The sequence below is a fragment of the Phoenix dactylifera genome, chromosome 9, assembly GCF_009389715.1.
Source record: "Phoenix dactylifera cultivar Barhee BC4 chromosome 9, palm_55x_up_171113_PBpolish2nd_filt_p, whole genome shotgun sequence".
Lineage (NCBI taxonomy): Eukaryota > Viridiplantae > Streptophyta > Magnoliopsida > Arecales > Arecaceae > Phoenix > Phoenix dactylifera.
The window spans coordinates 21,448,271-21,474,783 of NC_052400.1; the positions used below are offsets into that span (position 1 = coordinate 21,448,271).

At 42.8% G+C, this 26,513-nt stretch overlaps 4 protein-coding genes across 5 annotated transcripts; 2 read left to right on the plus strand and 2 right to left on the minus strand.

The window, feature by feature from the left end:
- Positions 1-1,038: 1,038 nt before the first annotated feature.
- On the plus strand, positions 1,039-5,406 carry LOC103704888 (protein SLOW GREEN 1, chloroplastic). Its single transcript, XM_008788376.4, has 4 exons — positions 1,039-1,857; positions 4,295-4,441; positions 4,531-4,611; positions 5,046-5,406. Exons 1-4 carry the CDS (start codon positions 1,162-1,164, stop codon positions 5,229-5,231), a joined length of 1,110 nt encoding a protein of 369 aa, XP_008786598.2. The 5' UTR covers positions 1,039-1,161; the 3' UTR covers positions 5,232-5,406.
- Positions 5,407-7,723: 2,317 nt separating this feature from the next.
- LOC103704885 (probable LRR receptor-like serine/threonine-protein kinase At1g34110) lies at positions 7,724-12,777 on the minus strand. The gene is made up of 2 exons (XM_008788361.4): positions 9,210-12,777; positions 7,724-8,613 (listed from the first exon to the last, which is right to left on the minus strand). The coding sequence occupies exons 1-2, from the start codon at positions 12,073-12,075 to the stop codon at positions 8,228-8,230; spliced, it is 3,252 nt and encodes a 1,083-aa protein (XP_008786583.2). The 5' UTR covers positions 12,076-12,777; the 3' UTR covers positions 7,724-8,227.
- Positions 12,778-19,742: 6,965 nt separating this feature from the next.
- On the plus strand, positions 19,743-24,463 carry LOC103704877. Of its 2 annotated transcripts, XR_005513498.1 has the most exons (3): positions 19,743-20,340; positions 22,957-23,105; positions 24,268-24,348. XR_005513498.1 is itself a non-coding variant. In XM_008788353.4 (2 exons), exon 1 carries the CDS (start codon positions 19,857-19,859, stop codon positions 20,316-20,318), a length of 462 nt encoding a protein of 153 aa, XP_008786575.1. In that variant the 5' UTR covers positions 19,743-19,856; the 3' UTR covers positions 20,319-20,340; positions 22,957-24,463. The 2 variants fall into 2 exon arrangements, 1 of the variants encoding a protein (XP_008786575.1); XM_008788353.4 differs by having other exon boundaries at positions 22,957-24,463.
- LOC103700157 (syntaxin-124) lies at positions 24,306-26,449 on the minus strand. Its single transcript, XM_008782120.3, has one exon. It carries the CDS (start codon positions 25,430-25,432, stop codon positions 24,494-24,496), a length of 939 nt encoding a protein of 312 aa, XP_008780342.2. The 5' UTR covers positions 25,433-26,449; the 3' UTR covers positions 24,306-24,493.
- Positions 26,450-26,513: the final 64 nt, after the last annotated feature.

Sequence of the window (26,513 nt, forward strand, 5' to 3'; positions counted from 1 at the left end):
ATTATTTTTTATAGATTAACAAAGATGTATAAATATTATTTATTTGAGCTACCAAACTAAAATATAATAAAATTAATATTTTAAATTATAGAAATAACATTGTAAAATAATTTTAAACTCTTGTTAGATTTTTGAAATAAACTGTTTATGAACAGCATGAGGTTGACTTCAAATAAAATGAGCTGCGTGCAACTCAGCTTGATTATAAAAAGAGCCAAGTCTGATTTGGATGGACCAATATTAGGACCACTTAGAAGTTAGAATGGCATCCTGAACTCCGCATAGGATAACAATGATAAGATTTTCGAATATTGTATGCCGGATAACATAACACCCTTACATATGAATATTTAATATTGTTTAATAGATAACAAAAATAGAGGCTCAAGTGCTGGATAACTGATGACCTAGGCTCGAATCCCATCCTTCACCCTAATTTTGCAAGCGTCTCTCTTGTCCTAAATCTTAGAAAAAGAATCTTTAAAAGAATATTTCAAAAGGCCTACAAATACTTATTTATTTTTGTACAAGTAATTTTATATTTTATTGTTGAGGAGAAAGGAGGAAATGTAGAAAGAAGGCAATACAACCTTTATTCCATATTGATACAAATAATGCCATAACCCTCCTTTTACAGATGGGAGGGAGGCTATACACAACTGTATAGTCTAATCAATACAGGTGTTCACAACTATTGTACAGTTAAGTTATACAGCTAACAATTGTAAGCATAAAGCTAGCTATTTACGTACCTATAGATGATTATAGACTTAGGGAGATGGTTACAATCTTTCATATAACCTATTTCATATGGGGATGACAACTTCTATGCGCTAATACATGCAATTATAAGTTTGTAGTGTCGTGAGCCTTGTTACAATGTTATGGTGTTCTATGGCCATGCCATGAGGGTTTGATCTATGGACATTGAAGTTGACATGTCTCGCTTGCAAGATCAAAGGTATGGTGGATAAATCATGGCAGGTGTTTTGGACGAGCAATTATTGGCTTGAGGCACACGGCCTTGAGATGGCAACGAGGTGTCCTGTACGTAAAATTAGGGACTTGTAAATAATTAAAGATTCGTTAGGTGGATTTTTAAACAATTTTCGGCTGTCTCTAATCTTCACTGTAATTTTTGGGCGAGCTCGCTCTTCGGCCATGGCGAGCCTGACCTCCACGTCCCTTTCCCTCCATCACCCAAAACCCTCCTGTCTCCCGAGATTAGGGTTTAGGAGCCAAACCCTGCGGAGCCACTCCCCCAATCCTCCCTTCCTCCCCAGACCCTACCATGTCCCCCGCAAAACCCTAACCCTAATTCTTAAATTCCACGATCCCCGTTCCCTGCTCCTCCCACCGCCCGCCTCCTCTGTCCCCAATACCTCCTGCTCTCCATCCCCCCACTGCCCCAATCCTCACCAGAGAATCCTTTGGAGGAGCTGCGCCGAGAAAGCCGCCGTCTTGCTCGTTGGATCGCTTCTGTTCCTTGGGAGATTCCATGGGAGGCCTGCTTTGGCGCTCGGTGATGCCCAAAGGACCGATTTTTCTGCGCCGTTGGAGGAAAAGGTGGATGCACGGGGAGGGAAGGAGGATGAGGAGGAGAGGTATGTGAAGATTTTGGAGAGGGATCCGACGGACGTGGAGGCGCTGAAGGTGGTCTTATATGGGAAGATGAGGAAGGGGAAGACGAAGGAGGCGGTGGAGTATGTGGAGAGATTGATTGCTTTGGAGCCGGACGAAGTGGAGTGGAGGCTCTTGCAGGCTCTGTCATATGAGCTGATGGGGAAGCTGGCCAAGGCCAAGCGGCTCTTTAAGGAGATCTTGAAGGAGAGACCTCTCTTGCTTAGAGCTCTGCATGTGAGTTTTACTTCTAAATTCTAAAGAACCACTTTTAAGTGTCAGCTATGATAGTGTTATTGTACTTGCAACTAAGGTTGCACTTGATGCTGTGAAGATAAATTGAAACGGGAGCAGTTGTGGCTTCATGCCATTGACTTGGGGAACAACTTAGCCATATAGATTCCTGTTTGTAGCTTTAAAAAGGATAATAATTTATGGATGAAGATTCATTCTAGATCCGTTCGAACTTGTTTGTTTAGAAAAGATTAGTCCTCGCTCAAAAAAGAACCTGGAAAGTATGTTGTGGAGTTTTAGAAACATGTCTTATGCACCCTTGCATTTGTATAGAGAACACAGTGTTCAAATGGAAGATCAAAGCTCTGAAAGATTTTCATGATAGTGAAGTTCATTTCGTTATATAATGGCAGTCATTTTCTCACTGGTCTGCCCAGCAGTGTTCTCGCAAGTCCCTGCACAGTGGATTTTCTTATTATCCGTCCTTGAATGCTTCTGTCTAATGGAGTAATTATTCAGTGAGCATCATTTTATTTTATTACATCATTTTACTGCCTTTTTCATGGAGGCATGCCTGTGATTATTCATCCAATTCCTTCCATATGACAGTGCTGACTCATGATACCTTATGCTTTTCTACAAATATATCATATGAAGGGTTTCTGAGAGCAGCATCTCCATGTTAACACTATTATAATAAGCTTGAGCTGTAGATGGGCTATAAATTAGATTAAAAAGACATGCAACATGTTTATCAGTGAACTTGCTTGTTTAGAGAATTTGTAAAGCAGTCAGATAAACAAATCATAAGGGTGGATTCTTGATACAGGAAGAATATATATATATATATATATATATATATATATATATATATATATATATATATATATATATATATATATATATATATATATATATATATATATATATATATATATATATATGCGTTGGTTGTTTTGTTTTGTTTTGTTTGTTTGTTTTACCGATTACTAAGATGCATGTGGTTGTTTTTTTTCAGTATTTGTTCGCCTTCTTTCCAAGATCCTTAATTGTGCTATAGTAATTCTGCTAGTGCGTTCATGCGGTGGTTGTTTTGTTTGTTTGTTTGTTTGTTATACCAATTACTAAGATGCTTGCAGTTGTTTATTTTCAGTATTTGTTTGCCTTCTTTCCAAGATCTTTAATTGTTCTATAGTTATTCTGCTCTTTTGATGAACAAGAAAGTTTGATAAACATAACATGCTTGCAATTAGTTGTTAATGCCACATTGCAGACATTGTCAAACTGGCATTAAAAATGCTTTCCTCATTTTTTGTCGAATCCCATCTGAATGAAAACACAAAAAAGATGCGTGCATCCACTTGTAGGTCAAGTAGATAAATTCCATGGCAACTCAATGGCTACGTTCCCACATACATACAAGTGTGTAAAACCAAGGAGATGGACAAATGTGATATGCCAAGCAATAAGTGCGCACTCTTCTCTTTTGCTTGCAGAAGTGGCATAACCTTTCCCTCAATTGTATTTGTGTGGGCTTAACAATAGTCACTTAGTTGTGCATGTGTTGATTTATCTCCAAAAGATTTTCCCGAGAACTAATATTCCTTCTTTAAGTAAATGTTATCTTTGCAAGAAAAGATATTATGGAATAAATGAGACTGCAAATAACTGCTGATTCTATATGCAGAATTTCACGATGTCTTCCTAATTTGGTTGGAGTTCAGTTATGCATTAATTGACCTACTTGGGAGATCTTTCTTATGAATTTTGTAGATGGAGGCTGTGAATAAACAAGTAGCTAATTTTCTAGATTCATGTTTTTGCATGCAATGCACATGGTGTCTGTAACAGTGATCCAACCTGTATTTGTTCTATGCTGCACTTTGAAAAAATAGATGGAATCCGAGTTCTTTTTCTGGGAGATATAAAACAAGAAAGGTGGTTGGTGAAGGAAAAATGATGGAAAGTCTCAAAGTCCTGTCTGGAAGTTATCTTTTTTCGCTTTGCATAGATGTCACCACAAAATCATGTATAAAATCATTCTCTCTCTCTCTCTCTCTTTCTCTCAATAAGATCATTCTTTTTTTTACTGCAAGAAGTTGTACTGTACCAAGCAGGTTTCAGATTGTGCTTTGCTATTTGAACTAGTTTTTAACCAGATTGATGCCTCTTAATGGCAATATTGCTTAAATCTCTTCTATAGAGGTATCTATCTGCATTCACAGATTGTATTGCTGGATTCTCTTAGCTTCCATGTGATCAAATGCCACTTCATTGTCTTGCATTTTCCTTCAGCAAGACATAACGTACATGAACTAGTAACTTATTCCAATGATATGCAGCTGGTAAAAATAGTAAAATCCCATATATATCTTTCTTATCTAGCTCTTTTTGGAAATACTTTGGGAGTAAACTTGCAGACTTACAAATTATCTTATAGGGGCTGGCCTTGGCTATGTACAAAAATCGTGAAGGCCCAGCTGTTTTTGAGATGCTGAATAAAGCTTTAGAACTTGCACGTCGTGAGAACAGAGTCACTGAAGAGAGGAATATAAAAATTTTGATAGCTCAAATGCATGTTGTGAAGGTAAAAATTTGACTTGGTCTCTCTCTCTCTCTCTCTCTCTATTGATAGCTTGGCCTCGAGGAAATCAATAGCTGAATTTCACCATGCAGGGTGACTTGGAAGGAGCCTCTGAGCAATTTCAAGATCTTATTAAGGAGAATCCTAGAGATTTTCGGCCTTACCTTTGTCAGGTAGAGCTTTTCACAGATACCTACATCACTCTTATTTGGAACAACTACCACACTCTTGCATATTTTATTTAATATGCTTCTAGCCTACACACCAAATTATTGTGGTCGTGATAGTGTTCCAAAATTTCTTTGTGCTCCCACTGATGTGCTGGTTTTGCTTTTTATGTAATTTATGCTCCTCGTAACCATCATAGCAATGGTACCTGAGTACCTCGTTGTGCATTTCCATGTTCACATGCATGCATTGGAACAGCATCTTCATTTGTTAAATCTTAAGATTGTATAAATTCTGATAGTTTAGGATCACATAATTTGATCTTTATAGATGTTCTGGTGTCGTTAATTCGCAAGCGTCTGAGTTTAGCTTTATCATTTTCTTCATCATCATTTCTGTGATTGTGGCAATCATATACTGATTCTTATTTGTTTTTCAGGGGATCATATATGGCTTGTTAGACAGAAAGAAGGAAGCGGACGAACAGTTTGAAATTTATCGAAGCCTCATTCCTGACGAATTCCCCCAGAGAAGTTTCATTGATGACGCCATACTGGCTGCAAAAACAGAATCTCAAGAACGGTTTGAGAAAAAGTTTGAATCTGAGTTTTCATACAGAAAGTAAATGACCCAACAGCATTGTTGGTTAGATCATTTAGATGAACTGGATGTTGATTTTGTAATCAAGGGTCATTTCCTGTTTTTGGGATATCAAAAAGGGAAGTGATTGTGTAATTTCTTCTCACAAATTAAGACCAAGCTAGAAATGAAATCCAATCTAATCATTCTCTTGTAACCTAGTTGATGCTTTACTTTCATCAACAGCCAAAATGGAGAACAATAGAATATTTTAAACATGGTTATTGTATGGTTGAAGCACGAACTTGTTACAGAAAAGTACTTCATATCATTTCAGGGAGTATGCTGTATGAGGCTGCCAGGAGCAGCGAGGTTCCCATCAGAATCATAGGTGATGATGCCTGAGAAATCTGGGAGTTGACATCAAGGTTTGGGCTCCTGGCTGGACTTGGTGAAGGCTTATCGCTGGTTCAGAGACCTGACAGTGTGCATCCATGAATCAGCACCTAGAATGGGAAACGCATGCCATCACCATGAGGGCACAGTGCAGCAAGAAGGTTGCTGCTGCTTCAAAGCTTGCTTTGGTTGTCTCTGCGGCGTGCATGTCAAAGAAAAGCCGAGGCATTTCGGGTTATTATCCAGTGATGAACCGAACTGACTTTCCTGGTTCTATTATCTTCTCTCTATTTATAAGGTGTGCGAGCAGATGCTTGAGGAGTTGTTTTGAGTCCAAGGTGATGGGGAGAGGTATATGGGTAGTAATTGTAGCGTAGAAAGAGTGTGGTTTCTGGGGTCTGAAACATGTCTGGTGCGACAGGTATATGAATGTCCAAGCTCTCCTCGAAGTAACATTTATGGTGGAAAATTTAGAAGCTTTGGGTCTACAATACCAAATTACAAAAACCTAAAGGATTTCAATGTGGTTTCTGGATTTTGGTAATCTTATGAAGAGATTTTAGATAATATATTTTTCTTTACTGTCATTTTAATTAGTATCGTATGCTTCAAACGACTGATAGATTCTTTCTGCAACCTTTGGACTCCATTAACTTAAATGTAAGGTCCTCCAGGCTTCTTGGCATGGTTGATTCTGATTTTAGCATAGTTGTAAAGACAGTGGTGCAAAATCTACACATTGTATGGGTGTATTCACCAACATGAACAGATAGATGCGTCCATCTCTTTTGGTAAAATTGGGATGTGGTGTCAGTTGTCCTGCAGAGTATGTGAAGGCACCCAACTTATCCTGATTAAAGTTAACAATCTCCCATCAGCTTTAATGATGGTGTGCCACTCTTATTTCTGTCTCATAAGCAAGAGCAGAACTGAGCAGAATGTGTCTGTATTAGCACAGAAATATGCAGAGCACTTCATGGCTGAATAGGTGACAGCCTTCCAACTCTCAGCACAAAAGAGTCTGAGGTGGAAGTCTAGAGCAATTTGAGTTACAATAATACTAATGATCTGATCAAATGGAGGAACCCCCTTAAAATTTGCACTAAATTTCATGTTTATCTTGAGTTATCTGCATAGAATTTTACCGATGCTGAAATTCGAACCATCCGATGACCTTGTATCGGAGGGTTGATGCTTAGCTAAAGATTGATGGCTAAAACAGTGGTAGCTCCTGATTGACCATATCATGGCCTCTGATGAACCCATTCTTGTCCTAGTGAAGTGAGTGCATGTGAATGTGTCTTGAGTTATGTGCTAGCAACAGACATTAAATGTACCCAACTTTGACATGAAATTTTGGTTGGTTGTGGAAAAGGGAGTATGATTGTCCAAAGGATTGAGAAGTAGAAGTCCTCAAGAGCATGCGATGCTCTTTCACTCTTTGATGGCATGGGCATCTTTCACTCTTTTCAATAGATGGAGAGCTCGGCCTGTTGCAAGAGCTGGACCCACGTTGCTTGTTTTCATTTACTCGAGCAAAAGAGGCGCCCGGCCAACTCCCATTTTTCTTGTTGGGGTGAATTCAGGTGGTTTGGCCGCTGATTCAGAAATGAAGTGTAGAGCTATTCTCTTGGAGTAGTTATTCTTGTTTTTGTTTGGTTGAAGTTTATTATTCCTAGATGAAATGTAGGGCTGAAATCATTTTAGTCCATGTAAAAACAACGGCAGGAATAAAAGAAAGCCTTATCCAAGGAATAGATGAATAATGTTATCCCATTCCCCGTGGAATAGTTGTTGTTGAAAGACACCTGTTTTACTCAAAAAAAATTATTCCTCCTTTTTCGCTGCTCTTACAACGCCTGTCTCTGGGAAAATGTCGGACTTTCCCAAAAGCAACAGGCTCAGCCTTGGCCCCCCCAGCTGGTTTGAAGAGTCTTGCCGCCTACTTTTGGTTGGAAAAAGTTAAGACTTTGGAATGGAAATAGAAATAAATTACTTTCATTCCAACCATTTTGTTAGAAACAATACCATTCTCAATTCAATTCCAGATGAGAATGACAATTCACCGACCGTCTCAAAACTCAATACCAACTCTCCCATAATATTCAAATCCGATTCTAATTCGAGTCGCGAGCCAAAATATCAGAGAATATAGCCATATCCCAATTTTTATTCCAATTTTGATTCCGATTCGGATCATGAACCAAACGCGCCCTTAAACACAATGGATTGATGATTAAGCATATTTAATCACAAGCAAAAGCAAAGCATGATCTTCCATAGTTTTTATCGGTTCACAACTTACAGCTCTCATTCCATAAGGTGACTGATACTCCCAGCTGCGATCCTATGAATCCTCCCTTATCAGTGTCCACGAGCTCTTCAAGCCGCCTCCTTTAAAACGAAGTCATGGTTACTTAACAAGAGAAAAATGCTGTATGAATTCCATGAAGTGACTGCAATCATCCTAAGAAACTGTACGACAATCCCAACACAACATCGAACACACACCCAAACCTCCCATTCCTCCCACTCCCAACTTCATAAAATCTACCATTTTTCAGGGACCAAAGACGAAGCACATGAGATATCCCTTGGAAAAGGATCAACCAAGAGATAGAGAAATAAATAAGGATAAGCCATCCATCAACAACCATGGTTCACGGGCTTTATGAGCGGCTGCTGTGAAGTCTTTCCCCATTCTTCTGGTGGGCTCTTCACTTCCATCAGTAATGCCACTACCTCCTTCATGGTCGGCCGCTCCGATGGCGACGAGTTGACGCAGAACATGGCGATCCCCAGCGTCTGGAGCATCTCCTGAACTATCTGATCAGGCATGCCTCGCAGCTTTGAATCCAAGATATTGATGGCAGGTTCAAAGCTTCCCATCTTCTTCTTTACCCACTCCACAATGTGGAGGCCGTCACCGACCATCGGTTCAATGGCGCTGCGCCCACTCAAGATCTCTAGGAGGACCACGCCATAGCTGTAGACGTCGCTCTTCTCTGTTATATTTGTAGTGTACCCATACTCTGCCATAATTATACACATATTATTAATTAGCTCGATCATATTTAATGACTATTAGGAATATAGTAGTCGTAATATGCGTCCAAAATAAATACTAAACAAACACAGTTTGTGCATAAGTGAGTAGTGATTTAAAGAAAGAATATCTAGAAGATACATATGATGTTCTTTTAATACAGGAAGAGAGTTTAATTCTACTCTTTAGTGTCAAAAGCCAACCATGTCCCTCATTTCAGCAAAGAGAAAGTAAAAGGAGTCAAACAGGTGCTTGCAGATTCCATCAATTTATATGTTAAAAGAAATTCTGAGCATGGGTATGAGTGTTCCTTCATATTTATCAATAGAAAACTAGCAGGAGTTCGTCGAGTCTCTGGGTAGACCTTGAGAATCTAGAATCCTTGACTCGAGGTGGATGCAACAATTCTGAAAATTTTCTGAAAATTTTAAGATTGCTCGATTGAAATGAAAACATTCGAAAACTGAATTTATGATCAGATTAACTTGACGACAGAAGTAGAGCATGAATGGTTTTTTTGCTTCCAACATATTTGCAACAATTTGTACAGTGCATTAGGATTATAAGGAGATTTTCACTTGCCTGGTGCTATGTAGCCGTAAGAACCTGCTACCCTGGACATTGCGTGATGGAAATTGGGGGAGTTCATCAGCTTTGCCAATCCAAAGTCAGCCAAATAAGCTTCATATTTTGAATCCAATAGTATGTTGTTGCACTTGACATCCCTGTGAAGAATGGCTGGAACACAGTCATGGTGGAGATAGGCCAAACCCTGCGCCGACCCAACCGCAATCTTGTACCTTGTCTCCCAATCCAAGTTTCTGTTCTCTTTCAAAAGCTGCTGTAAATTGCCATTGGAGATGTAATTATAGAGGAGGAGCTTGACACACCTATTTGAACAATAACCAATCAGCTTCACAATGTTTCGATGCCTTATATGCCCGAGAATCTGAATCTCCGAGGCAAATGCATCCACTAGCTCCTCTTCCTTCCTCGATTTCCAGAGCTTCTTCACAGCGATGAGTTCCCCATTCGGCATCTCAGCTTTGTACACGACCCCGGAGCACCCTTTCCCAATGATATTCTCATCCTTGATGCACTCCAATATGCTGTCAATGGAGAAGTTCAACTTCTGAAATGGGATGAAGGACCATGGATATGAGAAATCATCGGCTCCGCAGGATGCTGAGGCCATTGTTTTCTCCGCTGCTAGCTTTCTATTCCTATTAACCAGAATCCAGGTCGCGACGAACAGCACAGCGACAGAGCCCAAGATAGCACAAACAAGAGCTACCGTCTTTATGGATTTTATAGCGGTTCTCCGTACAAGGTCTGAAGAACAGGTGTATCCATCGAAAGACTCGCAGAGATCTGGGTTCTCAAGGTGGGAATTTGCCGATAGAGTACGAAAGAATGGAGTCACTGGAATCGGACCTGAGAAGTTGTTGTATGAGATGTTGAGATAAGTGAGACTAGCGAGCATGCCCAAGACTGCAATCCCTCCATGGAGCATATTGCTCGAAAGATCCAGCGACTGCAACTGAGTCAAACTGGACATCTCCTGTGGGATCTCTCCAACAAAACGGTTGGAGCTCAAGTCCAAATCAATCGTCAAGCTTGTCAAGGAGCCAATCTCAGGAGGAATCGGACCGGAGAGGCTATTAGCACTTAGATCGAGCAAGGTCAGCTTCTGCAAGTTCCTTATGGATTTCGGCAGTGACCCAGCGAGCATATTGTTGTTCAGGATGAGCTTGTTCAAGTAACTGAAATTGCCAAAACTCGAAGGGATCTCCCCGGTGAAGCTGTTGTGACTGAGATCGAGCTGCTCCAAGTTCATCAGTTCCCCCAACTGAGGTGGAATTTCTCCTGTGATATGATTGTTGTGCACGTCCAGTAGCTCCAAAACCATGATATTGGCAAGCTCGGCAGGCAGCTTCCCATGGAAATGGTTGGTGTAAAGATCCAAAAAGACGAGATTTTGAAGCTTGCCGATCTCCTTTGGGATCTCGCCGGATAGCTGGTTCTCCCCGAGCCTTAGTCTCACTAAAGACTGGCAATCGGCGACACTCTTGGGCAGCTCTCCTGTCAAGGAGTTGCCCAAAAGAAGCAACTTGCTGAGCTTCTTCAGGCTAAAGATCTCGTCGGGGATCGTCCCGGTTAGCCTGTTCTTGGAGAGGTCGAGGGCGTAGAGCTCGGTGCAGTTCCCGAAAGATGGAGGAATGGCTCCGGATATGGAATTGCCCCACAAGAAGAGACACTGCAAGGCCCTCAAGTCTCCAATCTGCCGAGGAATGGGCCCAGAGAGTGCATTCTTATCAAGCTGGAGAGCGGTTAAGCTGCTGCAGTTGCTCAGCTCCATGGGGATGGGACCTGCGAGCATGTTGTCGGAAAGGTGGAGCTGCTCCAAGACACCCAGCCTCCCGAGCGCGCCGGGGATTTCCCCTGAGAGCTTATTTGAGGAGAGGTCGAGAACCACCAGAGCCGAGCAGTTGGAAAGCCCAGCGGGGATCGACCCCGTGATCGCATTCCCCCACAGAAGCAGGCTGGTAAGCTTCTGCAGCTTACCCAATTCGGGCGGGATCGAGCCGGTGATCTTGTTCATGTGCAGGTAGAGATTGGTCATCTCCGAGCACGAGCCCAGCTCGGGCGGAATCGAACCGGAGACGTCGGTGTCATAGAGCGCCAGCGTCTGGAGGCTGACCAAGTTTCCGAACTCCGCCGGGATCGGCCCAGAGAGGCCGGTGGCGGCGGCACCGAACGTGGTGAGGTTGGCGAGGAGGCCGAGCTGGGGCGGGATTCGGCCGGTGAGGTAGGGGTTGCCGCCGATGCGGAACTGCTGGAGGGAGAGGAGGGAGCCGAGGTGGGAGGGGATGGAGCCGTTGAGGAGGTTGTCCTGGAGGCAGAGGACCTGGAGGGAGGAGAGGTTGGCGAGGGTGGGGGGGATGGGTCCGGAGAGGTGGTTGGAGTTGAGGAGGAGGAACTGGAGGGAGGAGAGGGAGCCGAGCTGGTAGGGGATGGGACCGGAGAGGGAGTTGGAGGAGAGGTCGAGGAGGCGGAGGGAGGAGAGGACGCCGAGGGAGGGGGGGATGGGCCCGGAGATGTTGGCGGAGGAGAGGTTGAGGAGTTGGAGGGAGGTGAGGGAGGAGAGCTCTGGAGGGATGTGGGAGACGTTGAGGAAGGTGTTGGGGAGGGAGAGGGAGATGACTCTGCCCTGAGGGGAGCAGGTGACGCCCTGCCAGGAGCAGGGGTTGGGGTGGGAGGGGTCCCATGAGGGGAGGAGGGCAGAGGAGGAGGAGGTGGCGGCGGCGGCGGACGCTAAGAGGGAGAGGAGGGCCTTGCCATCCGGGGAGAGGGAAGTGGTGGTCTTCAAGAACGAGACCATGGCCATGAAGAGGAATGGGACGAGGACTGAGGTGGTGGAAATGGAAATGGTTCTAAATTTCTTCATTTGTGTTCTGTTCTCTTCTGTTCTGGTGCTGGTGGTGGTGGATTTGCTGCCGCTACTTCTTATGGTAATGGCGACGGTGGTGACGTTTAGAGTTCAGCATGGCAAACCATTTTGCGCAAACTAATGAGAATGATTGAGTGCATTATGGAGAGTGGAAACAATGCATGTCAGGAGGGAGAAAGGAAGTTTCAAGCTCTAACCACCATCAAGGATAAGGGCTTGTTTGACATGGAAGGGGTGGTTCTCCAAAAATTTAAACCAAGAATCAAAACCAAAAAGATGAGCGGACGTGGGTTTAAGGGTATTGAAGGTGTGGGTGGATGCATGACATAGAAGCAAAGACTTGCGATTTTTCTTAACTTGAGCAAAAGGTGGCGGTCAAGGTTGTGAAATGAGTTCGCAATTGGTTTGTTTAAAGACGGTCAAAAAAAATGAAGGGATCTATTCTTGTTTATGAATGAAGAAGGGAGAGAGAGTTCTGAGGACCACTCACCTAGTGAGAAAGATTACAGATGCAGAGAGGGAGAGCTGTCCATGTGAAAGAGGCGTACAGAGGAGGTGAAGATTGCTTAAGCCTCACACAAGAGTCATATGAAGGCCGGAAGCGGAGGCGAAGGTGACTGCTGCTCTGAAAGCTCCTCTCCTGGTGTGGGAGGCTCCAAGTCATCATTCATATTTATACTCCCTCAAGCTTTCTCACTGTAAGGGGGAAAAAAAAGGGGGATGAGAGTGCGAGATTAGATATGTTTATCGCTAAATTTGTGACCAAAATCTTCTGATTTTGTCTCAGAATATCTAACTCGCACCGCAAAAGGCCATTCTCCTCACCACGTGGATCTCAGGCCGCTTCCTTTGTCCGTTTCTCCTTGATGGGTCCCACCTCACGTCTTGGGCCCAGTGTTCTGCCCTAATGTTCCCGCAAGCTTGTAAAAAATTACGACCAGCCTGGGGCTATCAACAAGCATAGCCGTCCACGTAGGATGCGTCGCCGGTCTAAGGCTAGTCAACGTTTTCATCCTATTGCTGCCATTGTTGTCATCCAAATATAAATATGTACTCCAGTCAGGGAATAGTAGTGCTAGGTTTTGTATTGCTTTATTATTTGAACTTCTGATTGGAAGAGAATAGCAGAGTAAAAACTAGATGATTAGAGTTAGCCACAAATCAAATTTAGATAAAAGTGAGGGAAGAAATTGCATAACATGAGCACCAACGTGCAAAGAAGTACATAAAGGTTAAAGATTAAAGAGAAAAACTAATGGAAATTAGTAAAACAGATTTGAAAACAAATTCTTTTTTCTTCAAAAAGAAATACAATAACAAATATGGTAAAGAGTCTATGTTTGGCCCTCCGTGAGCACAAGAGAAACTTTATTTTGTTATATAATTAAGTTTTATCTTCTAATTTTTGCTCCTTTTTTTTCATTCTCACATAAAAGAGATGTTTTTTTCTTGAATAATGGAATTGGCGGTGCTGCCTAATTTTTCATCAAGCTTTCATCTTGGTGTACCATCATAGAAACTAGTTATGATTGGCTCTGTATTCACGTAGTATGGTAGGCAATTTATCCTAGTTTTGGGCTGGGCTGTCTTGACCACCACTCAGCAGGCCCACTGAAATTACCATTGGGATTGGCAAACCCAACGGTGTTTATCCAAGCACACCTCATCGGAATCCCTAATCCCAAACCCTTATCCCCAGTCCCGAGACCTTTCCACCCAGATGACAAAACCATCCCCAACCAATGACCAAACCCACCCGCCCTAACCCCAACCCAAGGGCAGAAGCGTTAATGCAGCGGGATCCGCATGTGCCGTCCGGCCCAGATGGTTCGGATTTCCGCAAGCCTAAGCCCTCGCCCCCTCTGCCTTTGCCTTGGGAAGGGGATTTGATGATAATGGGAGCGAGGCAAAGCTTAGGGGAGTGTGCTAAAAGTAAAAGGACTCCCCCCCCCCCTTGGAGTGGAGGGGAGCAACCCCCCACCCCCACTTCAAGGCTTTATATTAGGATGGGCCCAATATTTTAGACACCTCGCAAGCCAATTTCTTAAGCTATATAGAGTTAAGGCAGGACAAGGCATGGAAGTAGACGGGTGAAAAGGGGTAAAAGGGAGTAGGGTTATAGAAGGAGGCCATGGAGGTGGTTTAAGATATTGAGTTACCGAGGTGGGAATAGTGGGAGGGTTTTGGGAATCGGACTCAAAGAAAATTAGTTTAAAGAAAACCGGACCAGGTCGCCGGGTTATATACTACATCCAGAGGGCACGGTTCGCGAGCTGGGGGCTCCGGTCGGTGTGGGGTCTGTTTTGGTTTTTTTTCTTTTTTATTTTTCGACCGTACCCAGACGAGACAGCGTCTCGGGAACACGCCGGCCGGGTGGTACTCTGCGAGATCGGACCAGGACCGGAACGGACCGGAGACGTGGTGGACCGGGATTGGGCTGTTAGGGTTGTACACCGTAGCGGGAAGCCCCTTTGGAAGAACGTAGTTGGGTCCTTTGATCAGATGGATACCATAGCGTGTAACATGTGATAACCGGCTTGGGGTTGCATTCTATGGCTGATTGTGTCGATTAATTATGTTCCTTACGATGGTTTTGGTTTGGAATCGATGGTTCATAAATATCACACACGGACATGTTGCTGGCTAGACTTGGATAATTACCTTGTACATCCCGCGCAGTCGAGTGCGCGAATAAGTTATTCTCGAATAATAAATTTATAGGTAACAAATTAATAATTTATAAGTTGTTCTTTAGAAAATATTTATTCATAATTGCTATTGTGTGTTTTTTTTTGCTAAATAGATAATTCATACGATTCTAATATAGATATATAGATCAAAAAATAGTAAGTTACATTGCGCTCTAGACAACTACTATTGTACTTATTTTAATGATCAAATTTGTAATACTAATTTTCTATTATTTTTTATTTTTTTGGATGAGTTATGTAATTCTATGAATTTTAATATATTTTCTCAATTTTCGCATGAGAATGAGATGTACAGTGTGAGAAATTTTGCTCAAGAGCAGCTACAAGTAATAAATACTGGGGATGGCTTGAAATGACTGCCCGAAGAAAGAGAACGGTAACCATCCATTCCCATATACCAATGTCTTGACCTACGATATTGTGATGAATTTACTATTTTACCACACAGATAAACAAGTACAATATTATTATTATTATTATTATTATTATTATTATTCTTATCTCCGTGGAAATAATAGTTGGACTTGTGCGTTCAAAGGATTAACTTCCCGAGATGAGGGAGGATGAGAAAGGGTCATTAATGGACTCGCTTGACTGGCCTAAGTAAAGACTCCTAATACCAACCACGTCTAAAAGAAGAGGTCAAAAGAGATGATCATGTCGCGTGTCTCTCAGAATGCATGATAATGGTGTGTGGCTCTCCCTAGTCGCTGCCACGTAGCAAACTTAAAGTGCACCAACATGCGGTTAGTGTTCCCGGGCCTTTATTATAGCCACAGGGAGAGGGATTCCAAGAGATAGAAGAGATTGGTTAGGGCTCTCAAAGTTCATTTTTGGGTCGGAAAGTACATGGATATGGATTCTGATTTATGTTGGAAACATAATTAGAAGTGTTGGACGAGATGTAAATTTGATCTATAATGCATTTTGATCAAGAATGCTCAAAGCTAGCTAGCTAGGGTTTCAAGTCGGTTCGATGTTCTCCGATCCAAGCTGACATACATTGAACATCCACTATTTTGCGCTTGTAATTTATATTTATATCAGACCAAACCAATAAATAGGTCGGGTTTACATTAGGACTCTCATGGATGTCCCGTTGCTCGAGTGATCTAATAATACATCAGGTTTACTTAAAAAAAAGAAAAACACAAACTCTTTAATCCTAAGTACATATGATATGCACTTTCCTACTCTTAATCAACATTAATTTTGTCTTTCAGCCCAAACATTTGTATACATTATTTAGTTGTCAAATTGTGATGCTTGGGATAATATCTAAGTACTTAAAGTTGGGAGGAATGTTAATCCACCAATTGGCACTACTCACTTAACATATGCACCGAGCATGGTTTCATGTTCGACCACAATATATGTACATATTAGAGATATACTCACTTAACATATTACATGTATGCATGTATGAATTTACCGTGACATCTATCTTTAATCTAGTTTTGTTCTCATTTTTTTTGGTAGATGTTCTCAAAATTTAATTAATACTCAAGAAATACACAATTCATGAACCTCCATCAAGATCAAGGATTCAAGTGCCCGTATAAATAAAAATGAAAACCAACAACTTAGAAGCATGCCATACCGAAAACACAAAAAAGAATTGTAAACATATCTATCAAAAACAATAATGACTTGAATAATTGGATTAATTTTCATGTCAAATAATGATTAATGTCCATGATGTGGACCAGTAACATGCATGCAAGGATGCCTTCACACCAATTAGGGCATAGCTTCCTCCTATCCTAGTCTTTAACTATGACCCTCTTTTGTTTGAACTCAATCAAATCCAACCCTCCTTTTTGACCATCTAAATTGGAAAAAGACAAAAAAAAACCTACAAGCTCTTGATGTATTATTTTATGCTAAAACTTAGGAATCGGCGGGGTCGAGAGCCTAAAACTTGATGTATTACTTTATGCTAATAGGAAGAAGCCAAACAACAAATGCAGAGCACACCCTGATGGTAAAAAAGATAAAAATCGTACAGCCAGAATGCACTTAATTATTTTAATCTCGATATTTCTATTCCATATTTCATTTGTATGAATCCATTCAGCTTATGTAGAGTGCCCTCTTTCCAAAGAACTGTTCCCCTTAAAATAAGTTGAACAGGCTCAAAAGCCATTAATATATATACATTTCAGTATAAAATATTTTGTGCTTGGAGCATCAAAAGGAGTACAGCAAGAAACCAACCCTGCTACCGAGCTTCATTCATAGCCCTGCAAACTTTGCTCGCTTCGCATCCTCTATCTACATGGCTTTAGGTGCAACTTTAATTAATCAAGGCCTTCTTTTTTGTGTCATGGAGCCCCAAACCCCGATGGATAGGTAGTCACCATGTTCTTTGGTGGTGGTTGTTCACCCTCCCGGATAGTGGTGTGCCTCCATTGCAGCAGCAGTCACCGTGTTCTTTAGTATGATTATTTTACTTGGTTTTATGACACCACACTTAGGTCCATATCTCCCTGAAGTCTATGCATCAATGCAACAAATTCCAAGCAAAAGCAATGGTTCATACAAGTAATGAGTCTTGGGGAGCTGACAATATTCTTATTTTGATGCTTGTATGTAGGCAAGCTAGTCATTAGTGACAGCTTTAATCTCCTAATTGCGGCTCGGCATTCAAGATAGACGTTCTCAAAACATGGTGATAGCAGCAAGAGAAGCTTTAAATGAAGGCTGAGAGCATTGATTTGGAGGCGACTGGAGTCCGACTCGTTTAGAGTGCCGTTCGAGAGCTCATTCCAGAGATCTTAATGATATTTTCTCGTTGAAAAGAATTCTAAAAGTCGATGCTAGGCACCGTAAATATCCAGATAGGCATTAGAATAGAGAGAGAAAATATCATTAAATTTATTTGTTTAATGAAAGTAATTAGGGTGATGGCCTCTATCAATGTTTTGCTCGAAAAAAAGAAAGTAATTAGGGCCATTGCCTAAAAATTAGTATTATTTAGACGTGTATTTTGAGCTAAGCTCTTCCCTTTCTCGTTTTGCATCCACCCATGCTGTCTAAAGTTGCTGTTTAATCGTGCGAGCATCACTTGCTGGAACCTCAGTGCAGGATCAAACAACAACAACTACAGCTTCGATCTTGGCCGCCACGAAATGAACCTCTCGATGAAATTATAGCATGCATCAGTATGGCTATGCATGCCGCCAATAACTGAGGCATATTTCTGTTGGCCAATCATCGAGATGATAGCATAAATGAAACCCATGCCAACGCATCTTGATGGTTAGTGATGTGAATCGGCATAGCCGTGCATACAGTGATTGCAAATGGAAGGCCAAGTCAGGTCATCTTTCACTTGTTCTCATTCAATTCTGGACCAAAAAACATGAGAGAGGGACTTAGCCCTGCTCTGCTGAAGATAGCAGCTACTGCCATAATATATAGCTTCATTTTCGGTTGGTGTGGGGGCTTTGGTGATCCCTAACAATTTACATGGAGAATATAATTAAGAGGAAAGCAAGCTTTTGATGTTGAAGATAGGGAGGTAAGTAATATTAGAGATTCTAAGGTTTTATACATAACTGATTGCACATAGTTGGGCCCGTTGGCACCGAGGCCCAACCCAATCGATATATTAGTCCAAGGAAGTATTCTAGGGTCCAGCCCACTCAGATCTGGCCCTAAATCAGATCCTAGTTTGATCTTAAATCATCTATTCCAGCTGAACCCTAAATCAGCTTTGAGCTGAAATAATACTTGTCCCAACAACACGCCATGCATGTACCGCTCAAGCACTTGCAAGGGAACGGATGCTGCTGATAACAAGGTTGCAAGCATGCATCCTCTCCCTGCCTAACCAGACCAGATACAAGGCTCGAGCTAGGTAAGAGGCTAACCTTTAGACTCAAAGACCTCTGCACACCAATTTTAACCCTTATTTGCTTACAAATACATGTCTGATACCAGATTATGTCGATCGAAAACTAGATTTTAATTTGTTGGAATAATTATAATTTTTAACATGTTTGGTTCTCCATTAAATATTGTCCAAATAGAACATTGGGTATAATAGATTTTATTTATTATTCCTTTTGAATAAGTAATTACTTCTAGCAACATAAATACTGCTAAAGATTCTTGGCAGCCAGATTTGTAAGAATTTTATGTAGCTTAAACATATGACGGATTGTTAGTTTGAAAATGTATAAAGGTTTTTGCATACTTGACTCGGGATATACTATATATCCTCTTCGACCAAGGATGGATTAATAAGGATGAAGTGGATAATATACCTTAGTTCGTATATAATATTTGTATGGGTCTATCTAAGGTTGATAGCACTCTAGCTGCTTACCTTGTCTCTTCTTGATCTAAACCAACTGTCTCATAGAGAAGCTTTTAAATCTCAAAACTAAATGAGGGATCAAGAAAATGATGGGAGCAATGACAGAGGATATGAGCTGTGCATAGTGCCTTACCATTTTTCTTCCTCAGCTTTCTCTACGTTCACTGTATCTCTATCCTAAGCTTTATTTATGACTTCGTGATGTGAGTTAGAATTCACAAGATTGAGCTCGATCGGCTTGGGCAAGTCATAGCAAAGTTTTTACAGTTTGAGTTGAATTCTAAAATAAAAACTCCGAGCAATTTGGTGCGATGGGCTGGTCAACTAGTAAAATTCTTTGAATTAACTCGATCTCAATCTAAGTCAATAATCTGCAAAATAATAATTTAATTTACTTTACTCATTACTATTGGATTGATTGACTCTAATCATAGTATTTTTTTTATTACTTGGCTGGTGCCTAATTGTTTGATCTATAGATCCATGCTCTAACATTTTACCTTTCAATTTTATATGCCTTCGTTTTGGCGGGAGTCCCTGTTCTTTTAAATTTTTCTGGCGGGATTGGACCTTCCAATTCCAAATAAATTCACCCGAGCAGCGGCGGGTTGAGGCGTGTGACTCAACGCAGGCCACCCTGTTCTCTTCGCCTGCCCTTCTCCCGTTCAAATCCCACCCGTCACCTCCATAAATTCGCAGAAGCCCGGTTCCCATCTCCTCAAAACCCTAATTGAAATCGATCAATGGAAGAGCAAGAGGATCGACGACGACAGCAAAAACGACAACTCCAGGGCGGAGGAGGAGAGGAAGAGGGGGAGAGCAGTGGAGTTCTGAGGCCATCGCTGCCGATGGGGAGGGTGAAGAAGATGGTGAAGCTGGACCGGGAGATCAAGAAGGTGAACTCGGAAGCCCTTTTCCTCATCTCCCTCTCCACCGACCTCTTCCTCCAATCTCTAGTCTCCGGCGCACGCGACGCCGCCCTCGTCAGCAAACGCCGCACCATCAAGCTCGACCACCTCCACTCCGCCGCGTGCTCCCATCCCCCTACCTCCGACTTCCTCCTCGACTCCCTCGCACGGCCTGCACCTCCCTCGCATCCGGCCGCCCGGCCCCGACCCGCCGCCGCCGCCGCCGAGAAGCCCCTCCCTCCCGGTGCCCGCCGGATCGACGATTTCTTCAGGAAGCCGTCGGCGGATCCTCAGTGATGACCTCATCTCATCATTCCTGGTACGCCACCGCCTTCGCTGTTTCCCATCTTTCTTTCATTATTTTCTTTTCTCAAGATGCAATGCATGCATGCTCGTCTGATTGCGATCGGAGTGCTGGGAATTGGGATTGAGAGAGAACTTTCTCAAATGATGCCGCTGGTGCCCCAGTTAATTGGGGTTTCATCTCGAGTTCGTTATTGACGAGGATGGGGAATCGCTGATTAGCCTGACCTCTTCTCTTCTTCTTGCGCTTATTTTAATCTGATTTCTGACATTAATTATGAATGCGACCATATAGCTCGTGTTTTCATATTTTGCTGAGTTTTGTTCCGCTAGCTGGTTAATCTTTTGGGCCGAAATTACTTGAATTGTACATATGATATGCGTGGATTCTTGTGAAAATTTTCGAAGTCTGTACTCTTATGGCTACCTGAACATTTTTACCTTTTACTATGTATTAAAGGATCTTAAGTTTATTTCTCCCCTTTAAGGGCTTCTTTGGGAACCGGAGAGAGAGAGCGGTCGCCGCGGGATAAAATCCAGCCGTCGTAATCTAGCTTCACGGGTAGGACTTCGAGAGAGAACATAGATTTAGTGGTGACCATCTCTTTTATCTGGTGCTTAAGAGTTGCACATCAACTTCGTGTCTCAATGTGAGCACGCCAAAGTGACCTGGTTTTCAGGTTACCTCGCGTGAAATTTAGATGTGTCACGATCTTGTTGGGGTAAAGGGCAAGAATGAGTTCAGGTCAGTTCATATACCTCCCAATTTGGTCTCAGAGGGGTTTGGATCGATCAGGTTGGTCTCTACTTTGGATAGGCGAGATTTGTAATGCAAGACTCACCAGGTCTATAGGTCTGAGCATGTAAGGAACCATATCCTACTTCAAGTCTTTCTGGACACTGATGGAAATTTTCGAGGATCATCTTCTTGAAACTCCCTTCTTCTTGCCCATTGCCTGCCTCGTGTCTTTATTAATAATCAATTTCCTCTGTCCATGCATCTTAGGCTACCTCTGCTTGATTACCAAGCTCAACCATCTCCACTCTACTTTTCTTGGATACCTTTTGCTCCTTCTATCTTCCTCCTGGAGTCTCTCTTTAGGCAATTGCCACTGCCCCTGCAAATAGCCACCTTCCCTTGATCTGCTGAAACTAAGAAGGCCCTGTTGGATTCTCTGTGATCTTAATGCTACCTCTTCTTACTTTTGATATTCTTTACTGTTGGGAGAAAAATGGATTGCTCAAAGCACGTGGATATATCGCCGGAACTTGATGGCGAGCGCGATGACAGCAACCCTCATGGCGCCCGACCTCAAGGTGTCCGACCTCAAAACGCCCAACCTCAGTGCGCTCGGCCTCAGAGCTTGCAGTCTTGATCTCGGTTAAGCTGAGCCCGATCGACCTCAAGCCCAAAGGAGATCCAGTCAAAGGAAGAAGCAGACCCCTCCACTCCACCAAAAATCAAGTCCCCCTCCTCATCCGGGGTCCAATCCCGCGATCTCCGCCCCAGCAACTGTCAACGATTAAATGCACACAATTTCAACGGACCTCCAGCCAGCCCAAAATCTCGGGCCATCCACAGCAACTCATTAATTCACACGATCACGTCCAATCATTACGGTAACTCATTAATTCGTATAATCACGTCACAGGTAACCCATACACCCTTCTTATAAAAAGGAGGGACTTCTTTCTTATGGGGGGAGTTTTTTCTTTTATGTAACCTCTTTGCTGGCTCCACCAAAAAAACTCTCTCTGACTTAAGCACCGGAGGGCCGACGTCGGAACTTCCGGCCACCGGCTTCTTGCAGGTTCTTCGGAGAAAGCTGTCCACCGCCGCATCCCCTGCCGGAGCTCCTTCTCGGTCTACGGTCACCCTCGAGTCCAGTTTCCAGCAACATTTACCAATGTGGCAATCGGAATGGCTTTGTGTCTTGTTTTGACCAAGGGGCTTGACTTATGATACTACAGTTGCATCAAACCTCAATATCACTAGGTCTCATTAGGCTATATATTGTCAAACAGCAATTTTTGGTTTTCATTTTATTTTATTTTATTAGGAGAGCTAGGACACGAGGAAGCTCGATTAAAAATTGGGGTCATCATGATCCAACACCTAGTTACTTCACCAATTCAACTAGATGGCACCCTTTGTTTGCTTTTAGTTCTTGAAATAAGCTATCTGCGAATTCCTTCTACATGGTTATTTGTATTTTGATTTCTGAAATAAAATTCATTAAATTAGTCTTTCTTGGCACATTTGTTCAAATGAGCGAGGCCTTCAGATGTCCATAGCAACCAAGTTAAAATTTAGGAGGTACGAATTACTAGTTGTATATGGTTTAGTGAGTAATATCTAGCTTTTTCTTTTTAATGAAGTATTCTGCCAGTCATAATGTTTCTATCAGATTAGAGAAGCCAAGATCAGAAGGGCAATGCCAAGGGCTCATATAGAGGTGATCCATGCTACAATGCTCTAAGCTAAAGTGTTGAAGGCATGCATTAACAAAATATATAGCTGAAAAAACACTACCAGTCCTATTTTTTTTTTTAAATTGAATTATTGATACTATTCATAACACTCGACAGTTAGCTGTATAAATTTTCACCATCCCCTTAAACATCTCGTCAGGCACTTGATAGAAGAACCGAACCTGGAAATGAAGCCAATCCATCTTTTGGAGCTCCCTTTAACTTAAGAATGGAATTGATCAGAAGGAGACAAAGAGTTTGTTCAGGAAACTGGGCACCGTATCTGGATAATTCAGACTGGGAATGAAGGTCAGTGCCAGTCTTACCAATTAGTAGAGTAATTTTGTAAAAGGTCTGCTTTTCTGTATGTGTCTCTTAATGAAAATCGGTTAGGTGCTGTTTGCGCCTCACATTTCTCTCGTATGTAGTTCGTTCTGTTTGTTTCCACCATAGAGCATTAGAGTATCACATTCACTAGCTTGTGACCATATTGAAGCTTTTGAATACATTTTAATGTTTTTATTATTTGTTCTTCAAAATCTGTTTTGAACTAATAATCTATGTCAACATAGCTTTAGAGAACTAGAATTAAGAGTTCCTGCAAAGGCCTAGTTTTGCTTTTATTTCAACTTCAACTGGCGCTTGCAAACTTAAAATTTTTCAAATCTTGGGGAATCCTTCATGAGTACCAAGGGTAAGCTCATCTTTCAGTATATTTATTTTTCGAGCGCAAAATTATAGCTCATCTTTGACTTATTAATCAATCAAGTTAATTTTGGGCTGAATTCTAAAGTGAATGAAAGTTGCTTGCAAATAACTCTGCGTGCTCAACAGCTATGTTTGCCAATGATGAACTTAGTTCTTGAGAGTAGGGGGTTGGTAATATTTCTGCTCTGATCTCCATGGTTGATTTCCAACTTCCCCCCTCATGGAGATTAACTAACATCTAAATAGATGTGTCTCCAATCATGCTTTTTTTTTTTTTTTCCTTCTTTTGTTTGCTGCTGAAAATGAAAGTATCATAAATAATTTGTACGGATACAACTGAAAAAATTAAAAAACAAAACATCACCGAAATCGCCAGGCAAATCCGCCTCTTCCTTCTATAGGAGCTCTCCAGAATGGTTGGCAACAAAAGAACTAAAGAAGCCAATCATGCTTTTTATTTTTGCTAATTGAAATATTAAAATCCACTGTATGCTTGCATCTGGCAACCAGCAAAGAGCTGCAAGACGTCTTCTAGAGCTAACCTACCTTACTTAGAGTGTTAAAAAAACAATTTCACAAAGGCAATATTTGTCCTATGCCGACCTAGGTAGATGTATTAGTCTTATGGCAGCTTCATGAACAGCTGTATCAGAAGATGTAACATATATAGTTTCGGATGCACTGCGTTTCCACCTCAGATTTAAGCTGCCACATTGCAGCAGCAGGATTTGGTAATCTCTTGGTATTTGACATTGAGCTGCAGCTTCTCTGCTGTATGTTCCAGCGGAAACAAAAGGAGCGTTTTTTCTGTGAAATTCCCAATTTTTTTTGAGAACTCCGAATTCGGTCGGGTACACAGGGATCACAAGCACCGAGTCTTCTGAACAGCCAAGCACCATAAGAAGGTACCACTGCTGGTTTCCCTCCTCTTCTCAGTTCTCTCACACACACACACACACACACACACAAAAAGAGAGAGAAAAAAAAAGCTATATTAAATTCATGACATTTGTTAGAAAGGGGAGCAGCAGGAGTGCGACGAGCAGCGCGCCGAGGAGTATGGCCATGCAGTACCACTTCCTGGAGCTCTTCTGGTAGTCCCTGGCCGTCTCCAGCTCGACCGTCCCCCTCCTGACGAAGGAGTTTGCATGCGCGACGTGGCTCTCGATATCGTTGAGCTGGTGGCCCTGCGCCTCGACGAGTGCCGCCATGTCCAGGAAGACCTGGTGCAGGTCGAGCAGGCTCTTCTCGATCTCCTTGACGGCGTCGTGCCGCTCCTGGATCTCCGAGATGGCGTCCATGATCTGCCCTCGCCCTTGCTCCTGGATCGCCTTCTGGAGGAACGTCTCGCTCTCCCCCGACGAGATGATCGTCTCGATCGTCTGCTCGTCGGCGTGCTCCCCGGTCACCGTGTAATACCGCCGGCCCACCGTCTCCTTGTACTCGGCGGCGATCCTCGTCCGCAGACCCTGGAAGTCGTCCATCAGGTCCTTGAGCTTCTTGCCGAGCCCGCTCACGACGGATGTGCGCGTGCGGTCCGCCGACGTGCCGGGCCCGCACCCGGGGAGCTTCCGGTGGGCGGCGTTGGCCCGGTCGAGCGCCTCCAGCTTCCCCTTCACCGCCTTGGCGCGGCGGAGCACCTGGTCGATGTCGGCATCCATGCGCGCCCGGAGATCCTTCATGGTCTTGGCATTGTGGACCGTCTTGCTCTCCTCGTTCGCCTCCTGGAGCCGCCGGTACAGCTTCTCGAGCCCACGCAGGTCATCCTTCACGTTCTCCACGTCCTCGAAGAACTTGTCCAGGTTGACGCTCTCCTTGCCGGCCTCCCCCATTCCGCCCATCGTCCCGGACTCCATCTCGTCCAGGTGGACCTGCTGCTTCAGGTCCGTGTACTTCTTGAAGGAGCTCGTAGAGAAGAGGTCGTTCATCTTCAAATTAAACTACGCGCGGATATATATATGGAATCTCGAGCAAATCAACAACGGACTGGCTCTTGTTTATTTATTCCTCTTTTTCCCTAAGGTTGATATATATATATATATATATCTCTAACAATATCGGTAGCTTATCCTATGTTTCCGAAGGTGGCTAGCTGCTTCATCTTTCTGGGAGCCAAGGGTGGTTTTGCACGGGGAGCTGAAGATGTTGGACCCAGGAGGAGGCAAGAGCGATGGGTCGGCGTCCGGCACGGGGTGGTGGCGATCGGAGAGCGATCTGCATGAGAGAGAGTGAGATGGCAGTGGGCAACGGCAGCCGAATCTGGTTAGGCCAACCCAGAAAATGAGAGGCCGCTCTCTCAGGAGGGAAGGGGAAGGGGAAAGGGTGGTTTCATGGTCTCGTCGAGGGAAAGGATCGAGAGGGTGGCTGCCATTTGGCGAGGCCGCTCGAAGGCTCCTACAAAAGCTGACGTCCAAACACGCCGAGTCCTGGTGCGTTGACCGGGCTTCGGATGGACCCTGGACGCGGGTCTGCCTTCGTCTCAGAGCGGAAATAGCCCATCTCATCCGGGGGCCGGTACAGGCGTGGGAACGGCACTACATGAGTATTCTTCATCACCAAAATGTCTGGCAACCAGCATAGATTTGGTGCGTGTTTGTCACTTTTCCACGTAACTATGGTTGATATTATAGTTTGCTTCAATGCTATCATAAGTAGAAGACTTCATATGTCGCCGGTGGTGAGCGGTGGTGGGCAGGTAAGTATCGCTACGTGGGGATAAAAAAAGGGTTATTAAATGAGATAAAAACATTTTAGAAAACTTATTGCTATCCATATACTTGTAATTATGCATCAAATTACATAGTAGAATCAAAAATGTTCCCAACAGAAGGAGTTGATGTGAAAGCTAAATTAAAAAATTGAATAATCAGAAAAATACCAAGACCTATTGAAATATTATTCTTGTATTTTGAAAAAAAAAAAAAACTTAACTAATGTTTCATTCAATTTTAGGACCTTGATCTCTCTAGTCGACCTTTTTTTAAGAAAAAATGTCTCATTTTCTCTTAC